General features: G+C 39.8%; 1 protein-coding gene and 1 long non-coding RNA gene across 2 annotated transcripts; one reads left to right on the top strand and one right to left on the bottom strand.

Annotated features, from left to right (window-relative positions):
- Positions 1-2713: 2713 nt before the first annotated feature.
- Positions 2714-5725, top strand: LOC109888745 (uncharacterized). The gene is made up of 2 exons (XR_002255193.2): positions 2714-2787; positions 4630-5725. It is a non-coding gene; the product is annotated as an uncharacterized LOC109888745 (long non-coding RNA).
- A 1189-nt stretch (positions 5726-6914) lies between these two features.
- Positions 6915-11678, bottom strand: LOC109889785 (DENN domain-containing protein 10). Its single transcript, XM_020481501.2, has 10 exons — positions 11525-11678; positions 11132-11289; positions 10206-10402; positions 10033-10112; positions 9776-9924; positions 9492-9603; positions 8527-8627; positions 7943-8050; positions 7665-7759; positions 6915-7488 (listed from the first exon to the last, which is right to left on the bottom strand). The coding sequence occupies exons 2-10, from the start codon at positions 11175-11177 to the stop codon at positions 7321-7323; spliced, it is 1056 nt and encodes a 351-aa protein (XP_020337090.1). The 5' UTR covers positions 11178-11289; positions 11525-11678; the 3' UTR covers positions 6915-7320.

Raw genomic sequence — 11678 nt, 5'->3', positions numbered from 1 at the left:
ACGCATCTCCTTCCTGAGAGGTATGGCGGCTGCGTGGTCCCATGTTGTTTATACTTGCATACTATTGTTTGTATAGATGAACGTGGTACCTTCAGTCATTTGGAAATTGCTCCCAAGGATGAACCAGACTTGTGGAGGTCTACAATTTTTTTTCTGAGGTCTTGGCTGATTTCCTCTGAATTTCCCATGATGTTAAGCAATAGGGCACGGAGTTTGAAGGTAGGCCTTGAAATACATCCACAGGTACACCTCCAATTCACTCAAATGATGTCAATTAGCCTATCAGAAGCTTCTAAAGCCATGACATCATTTTCTGGAATTTTCCAAGTTGTTTAACCGTCTTTAGAAACTTGTTTCAGGCTTCTGCTATAAAGGAGGGGGGAATGGGAGCAGAATGAGTCAGTGGTCTGGCAGAGTTAGCTCTCGTTCCAGTGCTTTTCCTCAGACAATGGAATTCTACGGTTGGAACCTTATTGATGATTTATGTTAAAAACATCCTAAAGATTGATTCCATACATCGTTTGACTTGTTTCTACGACCTGTAACGGAACTTTTCAAGTTTTTGTCGGGACATAGTGCTCGCGCCTCATGAAGATGGATTACTGGGCTGAACACGCTAACAACAAGTGGCTATTTGGACATAAATGATGGACTTTATGGAACAAATCAGTCATTTATTGTCAAACTGGGATTCCTGGAAGTGCCTTCTGATGAAGATCATCAAAGGTAAGTGAATATTTATAGTGTTATTTCTAACTTCTGTTGACACCAACATGGCGAATATTTCTTTGGCTGGATTGGGCTCTGAGCGCCGTTCCCAGATTATGCTTTTTCCGTAAAAGAAATTGAAATCTGACACAGCGGTTGCATTATGGAGAAGTCTAATTCTGTGAATAACACTTTTATCTTTTATCAATGTTTATTGTGGGTATTTCTGCAAAATCACCGGATGTTTTGGAATCAAAACATTACTGCACGTAACGCGCCAATGTAAACTGAGATTTTTGGATATAAATATGCACATTATCGAACAAAACATACATATATTGTGTAACATGAGTGTCATCTGATGATCATCAAAGGTTAGTGATTAATTTTATCTGTATTTCTGTTTTTTGTGACTCTTATCTTTGGCTGGGAAAATGGCTGTGTTTTTTTGACTTGGCTATGACCTAACATAATCACATGTTGTGCTTTCGCTCTAAAGCCTTTTTGAAATCGGACACGATGGGTAGATTAACAAGAAGTTTCTTTCATTTGCTGTATTGGACTTGTTAATGTATAAAAGTTACATAATTCAAAAAAAAAAAAAGAATTTCGCGCGCTGCCATTTCAGCGAAATGTTGTTGAGGGGTTCCGCTAGCGGAACGCCTGCCCTAGAAAGGTTAAAGTTACAGTCAACTTAGTGTATGTGAACGTCTGATCCACTGGAATTGTGATACAGTGAATTATAAGTGAAATAATCTGTCTGTAAACAATTGTTGGAAAAATAACTTGTCATGCACAAAGTAGAAGTCCTAACCGACTTGCCAAAACTATAGTTTGTTAACAAGAAATGTGTGGAGTGGTTTAAAAACGGGTTTTAAATACTCCAACCTAAGTGTATGTAAACTTCCGACTGTATACTCTTGGGCTGGCTGCGCTGTGATCATTGCTGGTGGTGTGGATGTGAATACCTAAGTTGTTTTATAACGTTATATAGGGATTCTGTGTGATGTGAAGATATGAAAGGAGAGAGTACTATTACTGAATATGCTGTATGAATAGTATAATGGGTTACTATAAATTTGATAGAGTAACAGTGGAAATTATAATAATAATATACAACTTGCATACCCACACGTAGATGTATATAAGGGGTGTAAAAGTGTTCTGAGAAATGTTCAGTGTGGTCCCTTTATGGATCATGTGATAAAGATAAGGTTAAAACATTGTATGACTGCCTAAAGGGTCTGGAATATAAAGTCTCAGACAAAGATTGGCGCATTTCCACTTACCCCTAACCAATAAAACTAGAGATGATAACTAACCTTAAGGCCCAGTCTCTCCTGTCTCCTGTCTCCGGTGCCAGAACACTCCATCTACAGTGGGTTGATAGGCAGTGCTAGTCCAGTTATAATAGACATGGCCCCAGAAAGAAACCCTAGTCTAGAGAGCCATCTCAAAAAGGAAGCTTCCTCCAAAAGTTTCTCTCTTCCCTTATCTCTTATATTTTATACATTTGGCGCATTACATGTTCATCTTAAAATAATAGACATTTAATAAGTGTGAAGCAGAAAGTGAATATCGAACAAAAATGAATAATAAATATAAGTAACATTGTTAGGGTAGACTAAAATGCCAACAATGCCTTCCAATTTGGAGAAAGTTATCATGTTTTGTTTTTTTTAACCCTTACAATAGCAGTAAAAGCAGAACATTGTTTGAGAGTGATCCATGCGTATTAGCAGTAGTAATTGAGAGGGTCTTCCTATTGGGAAGAAAGGGTCCTAGTTGAAGGAAACAGAAATGGAGACTAGTGAAAGTAACAAAGTGAATGGCAATATTAGTGGCTTTCAGATAAGCACTCTAATAACGCCACATTTTTAGTAATTTGAAGAAGCTGAAGTTTCAATACAAAGTTGCATTACGAACAGAGGGACAGATATTAAATTAGAGGCTCCCATCTGGTGTTTGGGTTAGAGATAAGCTTCCTGTGGACAAATAGATAAGCCGCCAGTGAAAATAAGTGGTACTCACTGAACTCAAACAGGTTGTAAGGGATACATTGGGACATTTGGGACAGAGGTATGAGTAATTGAATAAGAGACGTTTTTTGGACAATTTTCAATGATTATTCCTCAATTATATAGTTTTGGTAACACCAGTAATTTAAGGTAATGTCATCTAAAACAATAATCTGTTTTCAATAAGTGGAACTGTGTCCAAAATTGAAGTAAATCCAAGTAAATGTTTCAGTACCGAGTATTGAGTTGATAAGCCAGCGCCTACTTTTTGAGGGACATAGCGGATTTGATAAACAACAGGTTTCATATTTTGACTAGTTGATGTCAAAGGTGCAGTCAGCAACAAGTCAATGCAACAAGTCAAAATTATAAGAAAGTGCCTATGTTGCTTAACAGGACACTGTATCTGAAGTACGATTCTGTATATGCATGGTTTTATCAAGACTTCCTGCCCAAGATGCAGTAAGCTCGATTAAGATTTTTTTTTACACAGTTCCAAATTAAGTAAGGCTTGGCCATTTTGTTTGTTTTTACCCTACATTTTACCACACATGCCAGCACCCACACACAACCCACCTGTTATGAATATTTGTCATTTGTGTTAATATCGTGTTTGATTTATTGTGTTGAGTCTTTATATTTGGTTTTAGTGGATTCTTCATAGGTTGGGGGAAAAAATGCACCTTAAAGAGCACACAAATAACATTTTCTGAAGTTTCTATTTTCCAGATTTTGGTTGCACACATGCAAATACTCCTGATAAGAAATGTACTGAAAAACCCAATGTAAACCTGGTACAGAAATGTTTGAAATGTCTTTAGATAATGAGTCTGAATACAGGGAAAGAAAAGGCAAAGACAAATTCACTTACTGGGGTTGAATGACCTCATTAAGGCTAGAGACATTGGGTGAGATTTAATTGTAATATGTAAACACTTATAATTAGGAAGAAGTTTATAATTTATCAATAGTCCTATGTGTGATTCAGACCATGAGAAGGAGAGAGCGCTGCCCCTGAATGAGGGAAACCTGTCTCTAGTCTATTTTACTACGCCTTGAATGACCTTATGGGATACAATTATTTCCTTCTGGAGTTATCAAGGGGTTGTAATTCAAATTGGATTTGTTCTTCTGATTAGTACAAATGTTATTGAACTGGCAGTGTTGTTGTTTTTTGGACGCATGAATCCCGATGTGAGTCATGTGTCCAAAGGGAGAATTACCTGTCCCCTGGGGCCCTTTGGTAAATGTATGCAAATGTATTTTGTTTACATGCCTGCCTGTAAAAGGAAAACATATATGTTGGTAATGGTTGACAGTTACTCCAAATGGATTGAAGTGTTCCTTGGGTCAAACACTTTCTTGCAATTATCTAGTAATGTCTCTGTACTACAGAATGTATCAGATTGTTGGGTGACAGTGCTGAGACTATGCCATTTCTTGCTATACCCCTCGGTGCATATGACATATTGATGTGGACCAAAGCAAGTAACCTTACAGACAGAGAGCTTGATTGGGTAAAGGATAAGTTGTTTTATATGAATAAGTGTTTTGTTTGTTTTGTTAGACAGAGAGCTTGATTGGAAAAAGGATAAGGTGTTTATATGAAGAAGTGTATTGCTGTTGTTGTTGTTTGTGTAACACAAATCGCACCAGTTTGGGTCTGCAGGATTAGCCCTCTAACTCCCTGACACTGTATCTCTGCGGTGAGGTTGCCAATGTGATAGGGGGAGGAGAAGCCTATTTTCAAAAATGGTTTCAACAGTGCGTTGTTATACTCTGACATTTGTATTCAGAATATTAGTGGTAGTATTAATTTGTCATACAGTGAATAGTTTGTCTGGATTTCCTGAATCAGAAATACCCTTAACTAAACTGCTGTTCTGGTCTGTCCTCTCTCGAGGTTATGGCAAAGGTGACCACAGATGGTATCTATCAAGACTTCATGGAAGGGATAATTAGACCGAGTGAGCCTCACGCCCTCTAACCGGCTGAAGTGATGGCAACAATGGCGTTCACTATGGCCCCTGTCCTTCACCACTTCTACCGGAGACCTGAGTCCGAGTCAGCAACCTGTGTACAGCATCCAGACTAAGCTATCAACTGCTTTTTCTCTCAGGAGTGCGGCATGAGTCCACGTGGAGTGAGCATAGAGAAAGGTCCCGTCCAGACATCTCTCATGGTTCTGTGTACTGGTCGGAAAATGGAGAAGACATAATGGACTGTAAAGGATGGTGGCAGCTCAGGTGAGAGATTCGTCTGCTGTTTGCAAAAATCTGATTATCCCTCCGATATTGAAATTGGAACATTATCAAGGGCCATCTACATTGAACATGTGCCATTGGTAGGTCAAACCGAAGAAGAAAATGAAGAAACGCAAGAAGAATGAATGCCAGGGAGGGGGTGGTCAACCGTGCCCATATTTGATTTAGGCTTGTCCAAAATGGTTTATTTGGGGTATCAGGTTGATTTTGGAGGTCTGCACGCTGCGAAATTCATAGTAATTTACTTATGATGTGTTTTGATAGAAGCTCCTTTGATAGAAGCTATAATCTGATGCTTACCTTAAAATGTAATGATAATTATCACATAGTGATAAAAGCAGGGAATGTGCAGGAAAATGTTGTCTGAAGAGATAGCATTGAATTGTACACAGCATCTCCTTTCCCTCTTTCTTGGTTCGTGCAGGTGACTGTGACCTCCTCCTCAGACCAATTGGCAGTACGCCCAGAACATTGTTCTGGGAATCTAAAGGGATATCTCAGTTTCAAGGTCTCAGCTTGGAGAGAAGTCATGTGAGGTATTGGTCGATCACATACAGGAACCAAATATCAATGATGAATTAATTATGAGTAATGTAAATCATGCAAATATAACTTGTCTGTGTAAGCAGTATATAAGAGAACTGGACTGCCCCAACTGACATGTACTATGGTGCATTAAGTTTGTTGGAACCTCTCCAGCTTGCTGATAATAAAGAATTATTAATTTAATATTGACTTCAGCTGCCCCTGGTGGTAATTTCCACGACACCAAGATAATCCATCCACCTGACAGGTGTGGCATATCAAGAAGCTGACAAAACAGCATGATGATTACACAGGTGAACCTTCTGCTGGGGACAATAAAAGACCACTCTAAAATGTGCAGATTTGTCACACAACACAATGCCACAGATGTCTCAAGTTGAGGGAGCGTGCAATTGGCATGCTGACTGCAGGAATCAAATCAAATCAAATTTATTTATATAGCCCTTCGTACATCAGCTGATATCTCAAAGTGCTGTACAGAAACCCAGCCTAAAACCCCAAACAGCAAGCAATGCAGGTGGAGAAGCACCTGTCCACCAAAGCTGTTGCCAGATAATTTAATGTTAATTTCTCTACCGTAAACCGCCACAGTTTTTGAGAATTTGGAAGTAGATCCAAACGACCACAGTATGGCGTCATTTATTTATTTATTTTTTAAACTTAGATACTGCACTGTTGGTTAGAGCCTGTAAGTACGCATTTCACTGTTGTATTCAGCGCACGTGACAAATAAACTTTGATTTGGGCGATCGGTTTGCTGATGTCAACCATGTTAACAGTGTCCCATGGTGGTGGTGGTGGAATGGTATGGGCAGGCATAAGCTACGGACAATGAACACAATTTAATTTTATCGATGGTCATTTGAATGCAGAGATACCGTGACGAGATCCCGACGCCCATTGTCATGCCGTTCGTCCGCCGCCATCGCCTCATCTATCAACATGATATTGCACGACCCCATGACGCAAGGATCTGTACACAATTCCTGGAGACTGAAAATGTCTCAGTTCTTCCATGGCCTCCATACTCACCAGACATGTCATCCGTTGAGCATGTTTGGGAGGCTCTGGATCGGCATGTGTAACAGCGTGTTCCAGTTCACGCCAATATTCAACAACTTTCACAGCCAGTGAAGAGGAGTGGGACAGCATTCCACAGGCCATAACCAGTAGCCTGGTCAACTCTATGCGAAGGAGATGTGTCGTGCTGCAAATGGTGGTCACAACAGATACTGACTGGTTTTCTGATCCACGCCCCTACCCTTTTTTTAAAGGTATCTCTGACCAACAATATTCCCAGTCATATTAAATCCATATATTAAGGCCTAATGAATTTATTTCAATTGACTGATTTCCTGAAATTAACTGTAACTCAATCAAATCTTTGAAATTGTTACATTTATTGTATATTTTTGTTCATTATACAATATTTCACATATATTTCAGAATTAAAGAAAGAGATCTAACATGCTAAATCAAGGTTCTTGAGAACTCAAATTAAGCGGTTTTAAGATTAACTATTGAATTGCTGAACTATGGAATGCTATGTAAATGTTGTTATTGTATTATTGTCAAAACAAGACAATGTCTGTTACATTGTGAAAAGTAGGCTCTGTTAGTATTGTTAAGAGTCAGGAATGCAATTGTGTGCAATACCTAACACCTGAGTTCTTCCCATTCTCCTTAACACGCCACTGTATGTATAATTACATAGATGAATGCCTATGCTAATATTCAGTGTCCTCACACCACATGGCATGTTACATGATGTAGGAGATCAAGGGTCATATCTTGAGGAGCTGCTCAGCAGCTGCCAAGTGAAACAGGAAGTTCTCTGTAGCAGGCGGGAAGTGGCGCTGCTTTAAGGTCTCCAGGGTGATTTTAGAGTTCTCACATTCCTCGGCTAATGACGCCAAGTTAGCAAGGATCTCCCTCGTCTTTATGGAAATGTCCTGAAAACATCATAGCAAACAGACAGCTTTTTTCGTGATTGTGCTAAATACCGGGATACTTATAATAACATATTTACTGTATGAACACTGTTCATCTTTGAAAATGCATACCTCACACCTTCTCTGATCACTGAAGAATGAATGGTAAGGATGTCATGTGTACTTTCAACTCTCACCTTGATAATCTGCCCGTCTGTTCTATCAGCATTCTCTGCAGACTGGACAATGACGAGCCCAATGTCTTTGTGCAGCTTTCCCATAGACATGGCCTCTTTGGTGTATTGAGTAGATAGGAGAGACATCATATTGTTTAAGAAATGGTGGATGCTTGAGGGAGGACTAGGTAGCAAGGTTTCTCTACATTCCGTTATTTATTTTTTTAGATACAGAGCATTCTTCACTTTGGCCAGACTGCCTTTTACAGTAATAAGAAGATTACAATTGAGACACCCACCTTTGGCACTCTGGGATATAGTAATCTCACTATCTGGGAGGTTTACATATACGTCAAACAAGTCCGATCTGTTGCTCACTTCTGGATCAACAAATCCTGCGACGTACCCTGCAGAGACAGTGAGCATATGAGTGAATCAACTATTCATTTCTTCACCATAAGGCTTTTCAGGGACAGTGCAGATGGGGGTACTCACAGAACTCTACGTTGAGAATCTCCAAGGAACATGTTTTCAAAACAACAGGCAAGTAAAATAATGTACTGCAAGTCAATTATTGCATGAGTCTTCCTGTGTGTGTGTGTGTGTGTGTGTGTGTGTGTGTGTGTGTGTGTGTGTGTGTGTGTGTGTGTGTGTGTGTGTGTGTGTGGAACTGACTGTTGGGAGACAATGGGAATCTGGGTTGTGTTCATTAGGACACGCAAAGGAAAACATTTTGCAATAGAAAATGAACATTCTATTGGACAGGTCAAGGAAGTCCCTGACTGTTACAGTCCATGTTCTTATCTTTGGTGTTTAATGAACACGACCCTGTGGTCTGAATCAGTTTGCTTTAATGTGGATCTAATGAACCAGACATCCTCACCAGTGCACGTCCTGAGATTCTCGAGCTCACTGTCAGTCAGGTGGACATAAGGGTGCAAAATGGACCAGTCTTTCCTGTGCCATGTCAGAGCCGGAAGAGCTCTAGGAGGGAAAAATACAATAAAATCATACATTTGATATGAAGATGTCTGGTTCTCTCAAAAACATCAATTGTAATCCACTTCAACAATGAAGTCCATGAACAGTCAAAGGTCTGGGCCTAGTTTCCCCAAATCATCTTATGGCAATCTTTATCGTTAGAACTTTCGTAGGACTATTGTTAAATCTCAGAGCCGTTTACCAAAACCATCGTTACTAAAGTTGCACTTGAAGAGGCTTGCTATTTAACGACGGCATCAGACCACTAGTAGAACAGCTAAGTGCGACAGCTAAGTGCGTCGTTAGATGCTTTTTTGCCCTTCCGCATCAAGATGTTTCTCTGTCTTTCTGTAACTGCTGATAACTTTAAACCGTTTGTGACTACAAATAGAAAGTTGCCAATGTCTTTGCAAATGACACAAACAAGCGAAGGATATTAGATGCTTCAAATAAATACAGTATAGGCACTATACTATATTTCAATGATTTTGAAATACATTTCTTGTTAATTCAATTGAGTTTAATTCAGCTATTTGTATGCTACTGTCTGTTATTTTTGCCTACATGTGCACAAACGATGTGTCAAATCTGAATTTCGTGCATATAGGATAAGCATTAGAATAAGCCGCCTCAATATTTGTAGCCATAGGTGATAATATCTCATAGGGGCTGATCTGTCATCAGTATTGTGGAATAATTCTAATGTTAAGGTAAGACTTGAACGGGAGAAAGCTGATCCGAAAGCAGCGGTTTCTTTCGATCACTTAGCGAACTCTCCCTCTCTGCGCGCTGGTGGTGTTTTGGGAAACGCATGTTACATCGTCGCCCGTATTTTCCTCTGTGCATTTTCTCTATTGCCTTAGTCACCTTGTGAACTCCAACAATGCTTCAACCTGAGGGTGATGGACCACGATCCTCTTCTTTAGCATAAGGGCTGTGTACAGGATGATGGTCTCCATCCCAAACTGGGACACCACATCTGAAACAGTAAATCACAAGATAGTCTACCTAATCCTGGTAATCGAATGGGATCAGCTTCTTCAAGGAAATGCTTCTTTGCATACCAATAAGGAAACTGGACAGTGTCAAGCACCTTGTATGAACAATCATGTCCTTATACTGTAAGTGTTTTATATTTGTACATGTCTAACCTTTCACTGAGCCTGCTAAGTAGGCCTTCCTGACATCGTAGTCCTTGATGAGAAAGGAGCCATTCTCGTCACTCTGGCAGACGCCTTTGGTGAGGACTGCAATGTAACCCTCCATCATTTTCACAGGGCTCCCATGTTTGATGTACATCCTGAATGACAAAACACACATGAAAAAATGAATGAAGAAATATGTTTTGGGGAAGTATTAAATAAGCAGACATTTAGCCATGGGGGTGCATTAGCGTAGTATGCTGTACCTGCATAGTACTCGACTGAATGCTGCATACTTCTCAGGGTTGAAGTCCTTTGTTGTGACAACTATTGAAAAATGTGTGACCTAAAAAGAGAGAAATACGAGCAATATAATTTATCATTAGACCTACAGGTTAAAATGATTTAAATGAATGGAGAATTTCAAAACGAACTGTACCTTCTTTAGAGCGGTTGGTTCCTGCACCTCTACAGTGGATATGTAGTACCAGGTACGGCGGAACTGGCCAAACACAAAAGTGTGCAAGCCTCGGCTGTCCTGTCTGAGACAGCACTTACTGAGCAGGACCTCCCGGAGCTCAGCACTGACTGAGGGATAGCACCACACCCACAAGGTGTCTGCATTCACATCTTTCTCTGTGTGGGGAAGAATATGAGAATAACGTGTCATATTGTTTTCACAACTCATTATTATCAATATTACCAGATCTTTAACTAAATTAATCTGTTCTCATGCTTACAGGAAGTAAAATCAAAGATGGTAAAATACTTCATCACAGATAGAACAATGAGACAGATATTTCCCTGGATGTATAAATGTGAAGCATCCGGTTGGCGTTTCCACTGACTACCAAATATGGTAGTGAGAGGAAGCCCACTGGCGGGCAGTGGGAGAAGACGAACGAGATGGATTTTGGCCGAAATTCTGCTAATCTTCTCATCAATTAAACATTTGATCTCAATACAGTTCTGTTCCCAAAACTAGAATCTGTTATGAACAGCACATACTAAGTTTTGTAGACTTCGCCCTTTGCCAAAGTTGATACAAATGTAGTTCTTTAGAAGGATAGTAAAGACGAATTGAGTTATCGCATACACGCAGTTCACAGCGTAGGCGTTCCCTAACGGAAATACGCTAGAACGCGCCAATAGGATCTCGCTAACTCGTGCTTGGTTCTACCCACTGTGAATAATTTGCTCCCATTGGAAACGACAAGTTGTGGTCTATCTTGGGTTAGTTAAACAAATCTTTGTTGATATCATGTGATGCCAGTCAAAGCCGAACAGGAGCAAACTTGGCACGCATCAACCAAAAAAAGCAGGGTAAAAATTATTAGAAAAGGGGAAGGATATGTCTTTCCTTACCAATTAACCCAACGCTTAACATGAGCTGAGTTTCTGGTGCCGCCATATCCCATCACAATTCTGTTGTACTGTGGGAGTTGACAATTAGGAACTCATGACAGCTCGTCTTGGGCAAGGAAGTACTTTCACCAAACGAACAGCTAGCTAGCTGTTCCTAACTGTTTGGAGATAGGATGAGCACGAAAGAAGAGTAAAACATGTTCATTAGCTCTAGCAGGTTAGAGGCTATACCGAAATCAACAAATTAGCCACAATGAATGATTAGCTACAAGTAGTTCGACAGTGATAACATTTGATTTGAGAAGCCATGCACAGTTTGATGATAACAGTCTAAGGCTTCTAGCTAGCTACAGTATAGGACACACAAAGTTGATGAAAGTACAGTTACTGTACCGTGTGTCTGGTCCAGATCTGCGATTGGTTTTGACGAATCTACAAAATGTATAAATGATTAGCTAACATTGATGCTTTCAAAACACACAAGCATTGTGAACCAATCGCATTTGAGGTCATGTGATCATACGTAAAATTTTCTAAATAAAAGTCC

This window comes from Oncorhynchus kisutch, linkage group LG4 (genome assembly GCF_002021735.2).
Source record: "Oncorhynchus kisutch isolate 150728-3 linkage group LG4, Okis_V2, whole genome shotgun sequence".
In the NCBI taxonomy this organism is placed as follows: domain Eukaryota; kingdom Metazoa; phylum Chordata; class Actinopteri; order Salmoniformes; family Salmonidae; genus Oncorhynchus; species Oncorhynchus kisutch.
Note: the sequence above shows the minus strand (reverse complement) of the source record. Positions and strands in the feature narration are given on the sequence as shown.

Bases quoted from the DNA above. Each gene is read 5' to 3' on its own strand.
- LOC109889785 (XM_020481501.2), bottom strand. From the start codon at position 11,177: ATGGCGGCACCAGAAACTCAGCTCATGTTAAGCGTTGGGTTAATTG. The intron at 9,925-10,032 runs GTACAGCATACT...TTTGTCATTCAG, and splicing joins TTCAGTCGAGTACTATGCAG to GATGTACATCAAACATGGGA. The intron at 8,051-8,526 runs GTGAGGATGTCT...CTGTCTCTGCAG, and splicing joins GAATCTCAGGACGTGCACTG to GGTACGTCGCAGGATTTGTT.